The 17732-nt window shown below is 40.8% G+C and overlaps 1 protein-coding gene across 1 annotated transcript in view; it reads right to left on the bottom strand.

Annotated features, from left to right (window-relative positions):
- Positions 1-7624, bottom strand: part of Klhl6 (kelch like family member 6) — a 61072-nt gene extending 53448 nt beyond the window's left edge. Inside the window, exon 1 of the mRNA XM_027951561.2 lies at positions 7299-7624. Within this exon, the coding sequence (XP_027807362.1) occupies positions 7299-7591 (293 nt within the window). The 5' untranslated portion in view covers positions 7592-7624. The remainder of the gene's footprint in view (positions 1-7298) is intronic.
- Positions 7625-17732: the final 10108 nt, after the last annotated feature.

A 17732-nucleotide genomic window follows, 5' to 3' on the forward strand; every position in this document is an offset into this window, starting at 1 on the left:
TTCCACTAGCTCATGACCTTGGGCAAGTTACTTAACCACTCAGGATCTCAGCTTCTGCTTCTGCAAAGTGGGGATGATAACAACACTTTGAAGTAAATATCTTAAAGATTTAACAAGATACTGTTATAAAGTACTTAGGTGCAATGCCTGATACCAAAGATAAAGCCCGGTGCAGCGGGGACAGAATGACAGCTAGTTTTATCAGTACCTCCTCTGAGAGTCAAAGAAGACTAGACATAGAGCTGCGCCTGGAATGAATTCTACTTCTTGCCATCTCAGAATTCTTCCTGAGAACTGGGAAGGTAAAAAATTCAGAGAAGATCTATATGGAAGAAGCTGAAACCAAAGTGCCACTAAGACATCCTGAGCTGGTCCTCTCCAGAGAACCCCAGAAAGACTCTGGTATGCATGACCACCTTAGAAGACGAAGGTGGGATGCGAGGAGGGTCAGAATAGGACCAAACACAGGCACTAGTTGAGATTCTGTATAAAGAAGCAGTTTCATCTCGCTATGCTCAGATCACCATCCCTACCCCTCCTGTCAAAGGAACAATCACTTAAGGACTCACAAGGTTTGTTCTGGAGAAATTTAACCAACTCATGAACACCTGACACAACCTGTGCCCCCAAGCACAGAGGAGGGAGGGGAACCAGCAACAGGAGAATTAAATATACATCTAAAACCCAAAAAGTGATATACCCTGTCTTCTTCTTTTCCCAGAAAGCAAACAATGAATCTTATATTTTCCTAGGTAGGAATATAGAGATTTTTTCCTTAGAAAGATTGGTACAAAGAGCAAAAACCTTTAATACTAATATCTGGAAATTCCCAACAAAAAGTGTGCTCAATACCATGACTCCAGAGCAAAGCCTCACCACCCCCCATCCTAGCATCCATTAGCCTTTTAGTGCTTCACTCTTCACTTGTAAGTATGAATTGATATCTAAAGATCATTAGATATTTGAATATAGCCTTTGAAATAAAAGTTAGAGACTAAAAAGAAAAAATAGAAATGGAGAACCATCACAAGGAACAGAAGAAAAGTATTTTTAAAAATATATATATATATATATATATATATATATATATATATATATATATATATATATATATATATCTCAAAGACATTAAGGAAAATACAATCCACATTAAAACAAGAACAGGATGTTGTCAAGAGCAACACTTCAGGGCTGGGGATGTGGCTCAAGTGGTAGCGCGCTCGCCTGGCATGCGTGGGGCCGGGTTCGATCCTCAGCACCACATACAAACAAAGATGTTGTGTCTGCCAAGAACTAAAAAATAAATATTAAAATTCTCTCTCTCTCTCTCTCTCTCTCTCTCTCTCTCTCTAAAAAAAAAGCAATACTTCATAAAATAAGAAAGGGCCCTTGGAAATTAAAACTGAGATCCTAGCAGGTGGGAAGACAAATTTGAGAAATATAACTGGAGAAAGTAAAATAAAAAGATAAGATGATGAAAAATAGAGGAAAAAAGAGAAGAAAGCTAGAGGATTAGGAATCTATATCAACTGAACAGGTGATCCAAAACTAGAGAATAAAGAAAAAGTGGACAGATAATTACTATAAAAAACCCAAGAAAATTTCTTAGAACTAGATGATATAAGTCTTCAAGTTAAAAGGTGCCATTAAATGCATATCAAAGTGGTTGGAGGAAAATACCTGGAGAGAGAGAGACAAACACATAAATATAACCATGAAACAAGGAAGTACTGAGGATGGAAATGTATTCCATGTATGTATAATTATGTCAGGATGATATTATGTATAACTATAATAAAAACATTTTTAAGAGAAAATCCTATTTTCTAAATTTTTTAGAATTTTTTTAAAAATTGTTTTTTAAAAATCCTAAAAATTTCCTAGAGAGAAAAAGGGATCACAGACAAAGGATCAGAAATCAGAAGAGCATCAAACTTCTTCATAGCAATAAAGGAATCCAGAGACAATGTAGCAATACTTTCAAAATCTGGAAGGACAATTATTTTCAAGAATTCTCAGTGGTACATGTCTCTAATCCCAGTGCCTTGGGAGGCTAAGGCAGGAGGATCCAAGTTCAAGGCCAGCCTTAGCAATTTAGTCAGACCCATAACGGCTTAGTAAGACTCTAAGCAACTTAGTGGGCCCTATCTCAATTAAAAAATAAACCGGACTGGAGATACAGCTCAGTGGTAAAGCTCCCCTGGGTTCAATCCCCAGCACCAAAAAAAAAAAAAAAAAAAAATCTATATCTTAGTATATTAATTTCATATAGCTATTGTAACAAACTACTGAAAAACTGCAAGCATGGTGGCTTTTTTTTTTCCCCCAAGTCCTGGGGATTGAACCCAGGGCCTCACGTATGCTAGGATCCTAGGTGAGTGCTCTACCACTGAGTTACATTCCCAGTCCCAATTCTGTTGCTTTTGAAAAAACAAAAATTATGGTTTTGCAATACAGCAATCAGAAATGCAAAATGGGTTTCACTGAGCCCAAACCCAGGAATCAGCAGAACCATGTTGCCTGTGGAGGCTAAAGGAGAGAATCTGCTTTCTTGCTCATTTCTTCTTCTAGAAATTATCAACATTCCTTGAGCCCTTCTTGCATCTTCAAAGCCAATCACTCCAACCTTTGCTTCCACTGCCATGGCTCCTCACTCCAACTCTGATCCTCCTGCCTCCCTCTAGTAAGGATTGGTGATTACACTGAGCCCAGCCAGACAATCGAGGATGATCTTCTCATCTCGAGATACTTAACTTAATCACATCTGCAAAGTGCCTTTTGCCGTTTAAAGTAGCATATTCACAGTTCCAGGATTAGACATAGATGTCTTTGGGGAACCATTATCAATCTCTGTATCGAGTGAATAGAGATATTTTCAACATACAAAGCCTGGAAAATTTACCTTCCATACACCCTTTCTTAGGAAGTTATTGGAGGATATGTTTCATCAGAGTAAGAAGGAGAGAAGAGAGGGGGATGAAGAGAGAGAGGCTCTATGTGACGAAGCAGAGAGTCAGAGAGAGTTTGGGGGATGGTGGGAAGCAGCTGGGCAATAGCTGGGCTGCAAGTCCAGAAAACATGTGTTGGATATGAGAACTTGGGGTGGGGTGGGGATGGAACTGGTAGGTTCTTAAAGAGCATGATGAGAAACTGTGAGAAAAAGACACTTCAAAAACTAAGCAAATGAAAATGAAAAAAAAAACTAAGCAAATGGAAAAAGAAATGGATTTTTTTTTTCTTTTTTGTGGTGCTGGGTATCAAATCCAGGGTCTTGCAAATGCTGGGCAAGTACCCTACCATTGAGCTGCATCCCTAGCCCAGGAGTGGACTAGTAACTTCAAACAAAACAAAAATGTTTACAAGGGGCTGGGGCTGGGGCTCAGAGGAAGAGCGCTTGCCCAGCATGCATGGGGCACTGGGTTGGATCCTCACCGGCACATGAAAATAAAATAAAGGTATTGTGTCCACCTACAACTAAAAAATAAATTATAAAAAAAAAACTTTACAAGGAAGGAAATATATTGTATTATTTGGCTCCACAGGAAATACTATATTTACGAACATGATCATGTAAACTCAACAGAGATTCAGCAAAAAGTTTACAATAACATTATGTTAAGAGACAACAGAGAAGACTGAGGTTGTGGCTCAGTGGTAGAGCACTTGCCTAGCATGTGTGAGGTACTAAGTTATTGAAAAAATAAACAAGGTTTAAAAAAAGAGAGACATTGGGGAGTGTATGGTAAGGGAGTTAGGTATAAATGCTAAGTTCTTATCTGAAATAAACATATTATATCTAATATTGAGAAATCAAGAAATAGCATAAGTATTTATAGAAATATAGAGATAAGCTGAGCCCACTGGCCTGTTGACACATGAGAGGCTGAGGCAGAATTGCAAGTTCAAAGCAAGTCTCAGCAACCTAGCAAGGCCCTAAGCAATTTAGAAGACCCTGTCTCAAAGTAAAAAATTTAAAAAGGGCTGGGGATGTGGTTCAGTTGTTAAGCGCCCCTGGGTTCAATCCCTGACACGGGGGGGGGGAGGAAGAGAGAGAGAGAAGAAAGAAATATAGAGATAAAATAGAAAAAAAGAAGTTGAAAATGGTGGCCTCTGGTGAGCAAAACTGAAGGACAGAGGGAGTGAGGAGGAATTTTTGTTTTTCATAATTCTATTTGACTTTTTGTTAACTATTTGCATGTCTTTGATAAAAAAATGAATTTTAATTTTTAAAAGTAAACATGATAATTTGAAAGACAATATAAAGAGACAGTTCACAAAAGAAGAACTTCAGATCACCCTGAAACACATGACCTTATTAAAATAAGAGATATGCAAAAATAAAACTAAATTGAGATATTCTTTTTCATCTATCAACTGGCAAAAATTCAACGGTTTAACAGAAAGACAAATACCATGTGATCTCATTTAAATGTGGAACCTAAGACGATTGAACTAATAGAAGCAGAAAATAGAATGATGGGTGGCAGAGCTGGGGCTGAAGAACTTGGGATGATGATAACCAAAAGGTACAAAACCTCAGTTCAATGTTCTCATTGCAAAAGATGTTAAATGTTGAGGTGATGATGGGTTGATTGGCTTGATTTGGTCATTCCTCATTGTATTAAAAAACCATAGCATCTCTTATATCCTGTAAATATATTCAGCTCTAAGTTGTTGGTGTATAATACAAAAGCTCAATAGTTTGATACTACTCTATTTTGATAAAATCATGGAGAATATAAAGTGATTCAACCTGTCTCCGACAGAAGTTGACCAAATCTCTTACGACTGCAGATGCATTAACTTAGCAACCATTTTCCAGAAGTGCATCCCCAGATACACTTGCACGCATATGAAATGGCACATGCATAAGAGTATTCGTTACAACATTGTCCACAGCAGCAAGAGATTCCAAACCAAATATCTGTCGGTGCAGGACTGGTTAAGTAAACTATAGTCAGCCATTTAGAGCAAAGTGTTTATTTTCTCAATGAAATAAAGGGGGAAAAGCCTATATAATTTTACAGCCAGCTTCCAAACCCTCCCAAAGCCCAGAAGGCTGTGTGGGGAGCCTCTTTGGCCTTCTTAAGTCTGAATATAAGAAGAACCCAGCTACAGATGATTTTCAAAACCTTAGAAACAGCAGGAGAGGCAGGGAGGCAGTGTCAGACTCAATCTCAGTCTTCGTTCCAAAGCCTAACTTCGCTACTTTCTTATTAAGCTCCTCCTCTGTAAGATGGGGATGAAATCCCTACCTTGCTGCATTGTTGTTCCCATTAAATGGGTTAGTGTATGTGACACTGGTGGCACAGGGCTGGCCCACACAAAAGGTTCAACAAAAAGAAGCCATTACTAATAGTAGCACTGAAAAAAGAATCCTGTCTCCATATCTGTTCATTACAGAAGAAAAGCCACATTGGAAATCCCTAGATACAGATCTAAAGTCACTGCTCTGAAGATTAGAAGGCCTTTCCCCTCATGACCAGACAGTTTGGGAAAAAACTCTGCATACATGGAGAGACAAGTTCATCCCTGTATGCCTCCAACTTCTCATTGCCACCACCTCCTCTGAGGACTGGCAGAGACTTGCCCTAAGTGTCCTCGATCAACAGGGCTGGAAGGATCTGAGCCCAGACACCTTCTGTTTAGCAGAATAAAACCCAAGGACTAGAAGAGAGCAGTGATGTGCCGAGGGCACACAGCCAGTGGTCCTGTCCCATAGGCTGAGCCATTAACAAAATTACTAACCAGGTATACATTTTATTTTAGCATTTTCCCAGTGACTCAAAACAGAAAGAATGACTCTAAAACAAGTACCCAGGGCATTGAGCAAAATTAGCTTTCATTCACCCCCAGAAGGTCTGTGATCAATTGTGAAAGCAAGTGATTGATACTATTGGATTATCTATGTCCACGCATTTTTATGGCTATGACTGCACTCTACTTTCTAGGCTGTGAAAAGAAGCCCAAAACTTGCATTGCATTAAAAACCAGGACCTCTAGAATGTACAGATTCCCTGCTGCAATAATGACCAGATATAAAATGTTGGGTTTCTATTTCCTCATCTGTAAAAGGGGACATCAGTTATCTCTATCATACCACTACAAAAATAAAATCAGATAACTATATCTACCGGGTGTATAACAGGCACGAATTTCCACAAACTCAAGATTATCTCCTTACCTTATCAACATAGGGGAGCTACTCCATCCCACAATAACCAGCCAACCCTGCTCTTTGAATTCCAGAGAGACATTTTTTTCCCCTAAGTACCTCAAAAAAATAAAAACATAAAATGCCTTCCAGGATACTTGATTTCCTCAGCCAGAACGGAGAGTTAAAAAGAATCTTGATAAGAAAAATGATAAAGGTATTTCTTTTTCACATTCCCAAAATACCTTCTGCATTCACACTGTCTTCATGGACTGGTTCCCTGCCTGAGTCCCTGTTCACGTGGACAATGCTGGATCCAGATGTGTTCACTGGGTTCTTGATTCTCCCACTTTCCTACTGCAGGGATTTGCTCATGGTAAACCCTCAAAAAGTAATTCTTAGTGGAACAAAGCAGAATGGGGTGAAGAATTTCAATGAAGATATATGAGAGTCCACCATATGCCAGGCACTCTGTCAGACCCTTTTCACCCTCGTGTTTAATTATTGCAAGAATCCTGAGAGGTAATCATCACTGTCCTCATCTGACAGGTAAAATTCAGAACATTAAGAGACTCCCCTCCGTCCAGTCTCATGGTCAAAAGGAGACCAAATGGGATGGAACCCAGGTCTCCTGACGCCAGGTCCTCCCACTGTTGAGGCCACAGATCTGTTGGAACCAGAGCCTTTTGCATCTAAATTTCCCACCACCTCCCGCACACACCCAAAGGCCCTTAACTCGCTAACTTCAAAAGAGGGGCCACATCCTTTTCTCTATTTCTGTTGATGAATAAAGACATCATTATTTTTCCAACATGTTAGTCAGAACAAAGACAGGGTAAAAAATCCCCATGACTTAAGTCATATCCCATCTTCTGGAACAAGGACATACATATACACAGAAAGTTCACTGTTATTTATAAACATTGCTTTTAAATGATGCCAGTCTCTCTCAAAATGTGGCCTACATCCTAAAATCTAAAGTTCAATACCTCCCTTTCTTGTACTTTTACGTATACACACAAACCTCAATAGATGTATATAAACCATAAATGTGAAAGCAAACTAGCTAGCTTGGGCTTTCACATCAACACTGATTTTCTTTGCAACCTGCACCCAGATTGGCTCTGGTTCCAGGCGCGCTGACCTGAAGTAGTTGCTGGCCGCAGCAAGCACCACGCGGTGGCAGGAGAATTCCTGAATGTCCACACACAAGATGACATCTGTCAGAGCATTTTCCACTCGGAGGGTCTCCAGGCCGCTCTGAAGAATTAAGGACAGCCCTGAGTCGTCAAATTTCACCTTCTCCCCATTTAAGATTTCTACCAATTCTCCACTTTTCTGGGAGGGCTCTTCTGTAGAGGGTGCCAGGGGCCCTTCCAAACTCTTCTCTACCACATCGCCCATGGTCCAGGATCCCCTTTGTCCCGCCATGGACATCCTGACTGAAGGAGCGCCCAAGTTTCAGGCAGGTCACATTGCAGAAGCTGAGCGGATTTCCTGTGCAGGGCCCTCCACTTATCACCAGCTGTCACACGCACATAACAGGAAGTCTCGCACTTTCTCATCCTGTTACTACAAACGCCAGCAACTCCCTATTCTTCTTCTTTCTGTGAATTATCACAGACTTAGAAATTACTTAGAGTGGGCGTGTAGGAGGGAACTCTAGGGGAGAAGGGGTGGCTTCTCAGAGTCTCCCACTCTTCAGAAGTGGTTATTTTGGTTCATCTCCCACCTCACATCCGTGAGCAGGAAGCTCTGGTTATTTACATTTGTATTCCGTGTGCTTTGAGAAATCCCACCTATCTCTAACATTCCTGATGCTGCTGGCCCTACACATCTTGGGTCTTCACCTTCCTCCCTGCTCAAGGAAAAACGTCATTAATGTCTCCCACCCAAAACACACGTCTATTGTTTTGAATATACTTCTATAGGAAGAAAAGAAATCATTTCCAGAAACTCCATCCCCAGGGTCTTCTCTTAGAAAACCAGTTAGGGTAGTTTGACACCTGATGACCCTAACAAGTCTTAAATTGGCCCCATCTCACAAAACAGCAATAGACCATGTCTCTAAAGGTCATAAAGTATGTTTGTTATCTCTGTAGGTCTCTATTACTTAGCAATAGCTATCATTTGAAATACCACTATATCCTAGGGAATTTATAGGACTAAGTGTATCTTAACCCATATAGTAATTCAGTGGGGCAGATATGAATTTCCTCTTTTTATAACTAAGGAAACTGAAGCTTAGATCAAATGAGTGTCAGGGTTCAAACACTCCTGTTTGGCTCCAATGCCTCTGTTTCCTACACCACCATTAGCTACCAGGGCTGAAATATCCTGTTGGCCCTGACTCCTCTGTCTCCCATAGATGGAACTTTAGGGCTTGCCATGGCTGCAACAGTCCACAGCACCTCAACAAAGTTCTACTCCTGCTTTCATCCACCCTCAGGCAGTTGGGAATATTGCCAGTCCTCCTGATGGATAAGAGTCCATCCCTTCCCACAGTCAGAGGTATTCAAAGTCCTCTCCAGGAGGTCCAGTTCTGCCTTCCTCTCTTTTATGGATCCCTGCTCCTAACATCAGGGTCTTGATATTCTTCCAAACTTTATTCTTTATCCTAAGTTCTCTCAATGAAGATGCTTTGGGCTTCAGTAACAAAATAGCCTATCAAAAGAGGTTTAAATACTAGGAATTTCATAGTAAAAGAAGGCAAAAGCAATGAGTCCCAAGTTTGATTCAGCATCTCAGCGCAAAAGGACACAGGATTTTTCCATCTTTCTACTTCCTTACTCTCATCCTATGAGATGTCCCCTTAGTGTCACATAATAGTTTCCACAGTGCCAAACATCATGTCTTCACAAAATCCCAATCCAAAATCAGGAGGAAAAATCAGGCAGGCCTTGTCTCCTCCATCTCTTTTTACCAAAGGAAAAGATTTCTTAAGATCCCCATCAGACTTCTGGACCACTTGGCCACTCCAAATCAATCTTAGGAAATACAGAAGGATTATGGCTATTGGGAGGGACTAGATATTATTCATCTCCTGGTACTAGACCACATTTTCCAAGATTGAGGAACAACCATCTGATAGCTGAACAAAATCAGATCCCAATAACACATAGAGGGGGAAGGAGCCACCCCCTGTGCCTCCACAGGGCACACACAACCCTCTCTTGTCCTCTGGGTCTTGACTAGGAGACTCGACTTCCACCTACCTGATTTTAATTCCATCCTCCAGGAGGGGTGAGGACAGCACACAACCCATCCCTCTCATGCCTTATCTCTTGGAACCTCTCAAATTATAAACAACATTGGCCACACTCAGCTCCACCCACCTCAAATAAAGAATAAACTCGATTCCTCATTCATGACAGAGCTGTTTACCAAATTCCCTTATTATTTTTTATGTTCCCTCCTCCAACATGAGCAGATTCTGTTTCCTTCCACTCCCCTTCCATTTTCCTCTAGGAAAGCACATACAGAGATATACTAAAGGCATGATTATATATATGATCAGATCAATGGTAAAAAATAAATTAAAAATAAAACACAATCAGTTTGGCATCTATGTCAACGTGGATATACTCTGAGATTCAGCATGACCTGGTAAATGTTCTTCATGGGTACAAATTCTGTCCTGTGCAAATTTTACTTCCCTACAGGGCAACAAAACACACAAGCTATTGGCAAAAGCTTTACTAGTGAGAAAATAATTGTATTTTGCTAGGCTAGTTGGCTCTATAATCTCACATAAAATAGGTTCTGTTCCCACAGAAGTGGGATGCTTCAAAGAAAAATCTTTATCCCAAAGCCATGATTGCATATTCTGACTCTAGTCAGTTGTCTCCTTTAACACAAATTATAGTGATAAAAGAAAGTTTTAAGTCAGGTACAGAGGAAGAGTCATTGTCTTCCCACATTAATTTATTGCTGCTAAGGCTATCATTCATGGACATTAACTATGTTCCAGGGACTATAATAAGCACTTTTTATGGTTTTGCTATGAGCCTTCCCCTGTGTTTCTGCAGGAATATTCAGAGGTTAAATGATTGAATTATGAGAGCTGTATCTTAATCAGTCCATCCTAGTTTGAATGGACTGAGTGATCACTGTTGGCAGATGGGGCATGGCTGGAGGAGGTGGGTCACTGGGAGAATGCCTTTGAAGACCCTGAGGATGGACTCACTCTCTCTCTCTCTCTCTCTCTCTCTCTCTCTCTCTCTCTCTCTCCTCCCCTCCTCCTGACCAACCCATGAGCTGAGCAGCTTCTTTCTTCCTCTGGGCCTTTATCCCATGATATTCTGCCTTACCTTGAGCCCCAGCAATGGAGTCAGCTGTCTATGAACTGAGACCCTGAAACCATGAGGCCCAAATAAACTTTTCTTCCTGAAATTTGTTCTTGTTCTTTGGTCACAGCACTGAAAAGTTAGCTAAAACACACTTTATGAACTTTAATGTACTCAATCTTCCCACTAAACCAGTGCAGTTCAGTACTCTATTCTCCATTTAAAAGTCATGAAAGTGAATAAGGTCACACAAAAGCACCCACCATGGTGCCATGCCGTATCCCCTCTGCCCATCCTGAAGGTCACCCCAAAAAATTCACCCACACACACATACAAAGCATCACTCTGCCTCATGTAACTCTCTAGAAATGCTAGAGAGTTACAACTCCCAAGAATGACCTTCAACCAAGGGCCAGGATTGTGTAGACAGATACATTCCCTCCCTTGTCCCTTGGTAGTTCAATACTGAAGTATATTCTACACCATCTCTCAGAGTATCCCCAGAGCATTGAACTCTAATTGTCCATGGTGTAACTCACTCATCCTCTAAGAGTTTTCCTCTGTCTCATCTATCCCCACCTTGTCACCATGTTATGGTTTAGATATGAAGTGTCCCCCAAAAGTTCATGTGTGACACAATATCTAAGAGAGACTCTCATAACACCCTTTATCTGATGCCCTCTACCCGACCTGGAAATTGAGCCTGCCTATGTGTGTCAAAGTGATTTAGATTCACCAGACAAGTATAGGATATCTTGTTCTTACTTCCTCAAAGAACAAAGTTTTTGATATTCTGTGGTAGTTAGAAAACAGTTTTTTGAATGTCCTTATGTACTTCATAGTTGACAGGGGTCATTTGGAGAAATCAATATTTACCTAATTATTATAGCACAAAGCCAAGTGATAACTTGACTCCTCATTTGTGCTTCACCTGGCTGGTCATGCTAGGTAACCTCACCAGTTCCATGGCTTTAAATGCCACCTATATGTTGACTGTGCCCAAACTTGTTCCTTGACCTTGGCGGCTCCCTGAATTCCATACTTATATACCCAACTGCCTCCTTAACAGCTATACTTGAGGTGTAACAGTTGGGGCATCCTCCAACTAAATATATCCCAAGCTAAAATCTTAAAGGAATACGCTAAATGTATTACTTTACCAGGCTGACTTTGAACTGAAACACATGAAAAAGAAAATTGGAGTGGTTGACAAAGCTCAATTTCTTGACCTTAGTGGTGTTTACAAGCATGTGTGTGTGTTATGATAATCCACAAAGCTATTTATTTGTTTGGGCCATTTTCTACATCTATTTTATTTGACAATAAAAGGATAACAACAACAATAGTAATAATAGTCAATATTTATTGAAAACCTTCCAGATGCAAGTGCTTAACCAACCACTACCTATTTTTTATTTTTTTTATTTGTTCTTTTTCGATATACATGACAGTAAAGTGTATTTTGACATATTATACCTACATGGATTATAACTTCCCATTCTTGTCATTGTACATGATGCGGAATTTCACTGGTCATGTGTTCATATATGAACATAGGGAATTTATGTCTATCTTTCCTATTCTCATCCCACCTCCCTTCCCTTCATTCCCCTTTGTCTAATCCAATGAACTTCTATTCTTTCACTCTCCACTCTCCCTTGCTGTAGGTTAGCATCCACATATCAGAGAGAACATTTGGCCTTTGTTTTTTGCAATTGGCTTATTTCACTTAGCAAATAGTCTCCAGTTCCATCCATTTACCATCAAATGCCATAATTTCATTCTTCTTTATGGCTGAGTAATATTCCATTGCATATATGTATCACATTTTCTTTATCTATTCATCTGTTGAAGGGCACCTACCAACTACTACCTGTATGAATGATTGCAATAATACTTCAAAGTAGGTAGTGTTGTTCCTCAAATTAAAAATATAGAAACTTAGGCTTATAGAGGACTAATGGCTGTGAGGTCACACAGATCCCAGTGCATCTCTTCTCTCACTCAGTTCTTTGATCTTAGGAGACAGAGTTAAGATTTAACCCTACTTTCCAACCCAACAGATGATGTGGAACTGCCACTAAAATTCCATTAAAATAGAGACATACATAAGAACTCTTACAAGGAAGACCATCACCCCCAAGGTTGAATCCTTAGATTCAACAGAAAATGCAAAGGCCCAAGATCCAGGATAAGGAAAAAATTCCTCTTGACCACTAAAGACTGGCCTTCACTGGCAGGCAACTAGAAAACAGACACACTTTGTCTGACAACGATTTTCAAAAGGAATACACTGTTCATCTAGTATTGATATTTTGTGGTAGTGCTAAGAGAAGGAAGAAGGCTTACACCACTCCTAAGAATAAGCATGAGAGAAAGAAGGCTGAGCTTGCTGTGCTTCAGATGAATGTGCCCTGGAGTCTCATGGCAGCCACTTTAACGGACTTTTTATGGCAAGTGTTGTTTCAACAAACCAAAGACAAGTGATTGTATATGAGTTCATAAAAGACATGATCTAACATCAATGAAGATTCAAACCTCATTTGTTCACTCCAAAACCAGGGCATTCTTCTGCTATGATTTTGCAACTACATAGTTTATCTCTAAATATGCTCCATTTTTCTGCCTTGGACCTATGTTTATTCCTTTTGCTTAGAGTCTCAGTCTCCTTTACTGCCTGAAGAAATACTGTGAATTCAGATTGCAAAACAATGCATAGATTTAATAATATTCTTATAAAATTCAAACCAAAAAAACACATGTATGTTCTAGATGAAGGCTGCCAAACCATAGCACCACTAACACTCAGGTCTGCATAATTCTGTGTTGTGGGTAGCCATCCTGTGTATTATAGAATGTTTAGCAGCAGCCCTGGCTGCTACTACCCACTGGATATGTCCTCTCTCAGTTGTGACAATCAAAAATGTCTCCTGTAATTGCCAAATGTCCCTTAAGTGACAAATCCCGCCCCCGCCCCCCAGTTGAGAACCTTGGTCCTAGATACATACTTATCAAAACTGTCAACGTTAGGGATGTAGCTTCATAGAAGAGCATGTAGATCTGTCAGAAGTTCCACAGATGCTTAATAAAAGGGAAAAGGAGGACTCCAGTATGAAATTTGAAAGACCAGCAAGTGGAAGAAACTAGAAGATGCCTCCAATGGACCAAATAAGAGCCCATAGGAAGGAGTTGTAGGCAAGTCACCTGCAGACCACATTTAAGAAAGATTCTTAAATCCTTAGAGCTTTCCTGGGCTAGCCTACAATTATCTCAAACAACGCATCACAAAACAATGCCAGAATAGCCGATGGTGCACATCTGTAATCCCAGCTACTTGGGAGGCTGAGTCAGGAGGACTGCAAGTTTGAAGTCAGCCTGGGCAACTTAGGGAGACCCTATCTCAAAATAGAATAAAGAGGGCCACAGCACTTACCTAGCATGTGATAGACCCTGGGTTCAATCCCTAATACTTAAAAAATAAAATAAAAAGTCAATTATTTACCCAATGGCTAATTAGTAGCTGAAATGAGACTGTAGCTCAAGACTTGCAGCTCCTAAATTGGTTTCTTATCCACCCTCTACTGAAGCACCTTATTTGGGACTTGTGTGTATTTACTTTTCAGTGTAAGGTAACTGGAATATCCACCCAGGCCTCAAACAAGAGCAGTGTTACCTCCCAGTTTGTGGCCTCACTCTGGCTCCAATTACTACCTGAGGACCCAGAGGACAGAGAAGCTGCCCTTCTACCTCGGGCTAGGGCTCCCCTGTGCATCCTGAGCTCCCAGGGGAAGGGCCCCAGCCTCTCACATTCCCATCCTGCATCCTGGCCTGGCCTCTCCCTCCTGCCTCACTCAAGGCTGCCCAGTGCTCCTAGGCTCCTGTCTATCAATGCCCAGCCCTGGCCCCTTAGGCCAACCCCTCCTGCCAACCACATCCCATCATAATAATAACAAAAGATAAATAGCTCCATAAATAATAGTGAACCCTTAGGGACTGCCTTAGTCAGAAACTGGAAGTTGGGAAGTTGCTTGAGGAAGAGCTGAAGGCTGAAGCCCAGAACCAAAATCTAAGGGCAAAACTGGATTCAGATGTTCCATAACTTAATCCCAAGGGGATTATTTCTTTCTCTCTCTCTCTCTCTTTCTCTCTCTCTACTAGGGATTGAACCCAGGACCGTGCACATGTTAGCAAGTATTCTACTACTGAATCACATCCCAGAGGAGATTGTTTTTCTAAGATCTGTGTCAAGCCTTTATGTTCATGTACAGATTTCACACACAGTACACAGTTTCCATGGCATAACTTTTCACTTCTGGTCAACATAATAAAAGGCTTATTCTGTGTTCTGGGGTTGTGGCTCAGCGGTAGAGCACTTGCCTGGAATGTGTGAGGCCCTGGGTTCGATCCTAAGCACCGCATATAAATAAATAAAAACTAAAAAATGAAAGAAAAAAAGGCTTATTCTATATAAATTACAGCTTTTAAAAAACTTTCTATTCAGGGCCACATAGCCTGGTCCCTAAACATCACCCTGGAATGTCCTTTCAGGACCTGAATTTAGGAAAGCCAAATGCTCCCAAGACCCCCACCATGTGGTTCTGATCAACCTCTCCCTGAAACAATGTCCCACAAAATAGGAAGGGATTATTTCTTTTCTTTTGGGGGGAGGTACTGCAGATTGAACTCAGGGGCACTCAACCACTGAGCCACATCCCCAGCCCTAATTTTTTGTATTTTGAGAAAAGATCTCATTAAGTTGCCTAGCACCTCACCATTGCTGAGGCTGGCTTTGAACTGGCAATCCTCTTGTCTCAGCCTCCCAAGATGCTGGGATTACAGGCATGCACCACCAAGCCCAGGTGGATTATTCCTTAATAAATCCACTTAAGGGTAGCTGTGAACCAAACCAAACCTGGCACAAGTCCGCAGATGATCCCAGAGGAAAAGAGGCAACTGATGACCTAGACTGACCCTCAGAAAAGGGTGAAATCAGGGAAATTTGTTCTTAATGCACCATTCCACATCCCACATATCATCCCATCCCACCCATCCCAAGAAATCCCACATTTCTTTTTTTAAATTTAACTTTTGCTATGGGTTTTCTGCTTATAAAGCAATAATAAAAGTACCTTGTTAAAAACTTGGAAAATTCACCCACCAAGGTGGCACACACCTATAATCCCAGCAGTTTGGTAGGCTGAGGCAGGGGTATCACGAATTCAAAGCCAGCCTCAGCAACTTAGCAAGGCACTAAGCAACTTGGTGAGACTTTGTCTCAAAATGAAATATAAAAAGGACTCGGGATGTGGCTCAGTGGTTAAGTGCCCCTGGATTCAACAGCAGTTATTAAAAAAAAAAAAAAAAAACTTGGAAAATTTAAAAAAGAATCAAAATTAACATGTAGTATACTGGGGGAGACTCACACCAACTTGAAAGAGTCTATGGTGTTTATTTCTTCCCAACTTTAAGTTCAGTGACATATTATGGTTGAAACTGGCCATGACAGAAGTACTTATATAGACATTGGCAAGTGCTTTCTGTCTTCTTGAGAGCTGGCTGATAAACACTGACCATCATGCCATCATCCTGCCTCACCCTTCTGAGGTCCTCCTTGAATTTGAACCCTCCAGTTCAGTTAAGGCTCTCTTCTGGGATTTCAGAGAAATTCTGCCTAGCCCCCTATCTTAAGATATGTGTATGGAGTCTCATCCCTTATGTCCAAACGAGCTTCGCTGGAATGGAAGCAGAGCAGTACTGGACACTCCTCTGCCTCCCTGCACGCTGACCATCATAGCTCGTGCTGTCCTCCCCATCTAGAACTCAGTATGGACAGCACATTGGTTCCCTCCAGCTTCCATGCCTGCCCTAAGTGTAAATCCAATTTTCCCTTGAAGGGAATTTTTCAACAGATACTGTTTTTTTGAAACATTTCACCCCATAGCCTACACTCTTCCTGTTTTGGCATTACATCCTAGTTCCCCTCTGGACCAGACTTACTCAGGTGGCAGCCCTTAGGGAGCTGGCCTTTAGGTTTGGGTCTTGTGAAAGAATGCTAACCTTGGGAAGAAGTAAGGAGAGCAAGGTCAGACTCCAGTTCTGGAGGAACAGTCAGAGGACCAAGGGATAGAGATAGGTGTAAGGTTGAAGCAAGGTCAGTTATTGATGGTTTTTTGATGGGGTTTTTTTTTTTGTTTTTTGGGGTTTTTTTAGCACAGGTCAATGTTTCAGTTTCTACTCAGGTAAATTAAAGATAATAATAGTATCCACCCCACTGTCTTGTAGAAAGGAAGAAATGAATTACCATATGCAAAGCCTCTAGAACAATGACAGGTGGCTGGTATATATTAAGGATTCTGCAAGAGTTAGTTATTATTATTCAAACCTTTCTGAAGAAGAGAAAGTATGTGCATTTCATTCTAAATCTGGCTGCTGGCCTCAGACCAAAAATTCTTTCAGTACAATAGTCTTTGTTAGTATCAATAGGCCATCTATCATCCACATGTTATCCTGGATCAGTTCCAGGTAGTCAAGGGAGCTGCATCCATAGACCATCTCCCCAGGGAAATAAACATTTCCTTCACCCCACCCTTTGCATCAGAAATATTATTCTAACCAGAGTCATAACAATTCACAGAAGAATTTGTCCTTCCCCAGGGAAATCTTCCCCAAAGTAACTCAGATTAAAAATGTAATTTAAAGGGCTAGGGACTATAGCTCAGACGTAGAGTGCTTGCCTACCATGCATGAAATCTTGAGTTTAATTCCTAATACCAAACATACGCGCGTGCGCGAGCGCACACACACACACACACACACACACATACACACACAAATCAACTTGAAAAAATGTTACAGATGATATAATAAAGAACATCAATTATTGAGATGTTCCTGGGGTAAGTGTTCTATATGTGTCCTATCTCCTTTTATCCTGATAACTTGATAATATTGATTACTTTGCTGTTTTATACCTGTTACTGAAATCTTGGTCCTTGTCCCAGTTTCCAATCCAATAACGAGGACACCATTCTAAGAAAAAAGAAATTCTATTACTTTGCTAGCAAAGGAGAAACACAGGGAACTTCTGTCCCAGAAGCTGTGATTCTGCCCATCAAGGGGAACAGGGGACTTTTAAAGAGGTGATTCAAAGGCTATATTCCATGTGTTCTCTGTTCAGAGTTGTAACTCACTTGTTAATCTGGGAGACAGTCATTTCTGAGATCTTCTGGTGCCATCCCCAAGTATGAATTACTTTGTTCCTGTGGTGGGTGTGTGCTTTAAGGACAAATAAT

Source organism: Marmota flaviventris, chromosome 8, assembly GCF_047511675.1.
Source record: "Marmota flaviventris isolate mMarFla1 chromosome 8, mMarFla1.hap1, whole genome shotgun sequence".
Taxonomy (NCBI): Eukaryota; Metazoa; Chordata; class Mammalia; order Rodentia; family Sciuridae; genus Marmota; species Marmota flaviventris.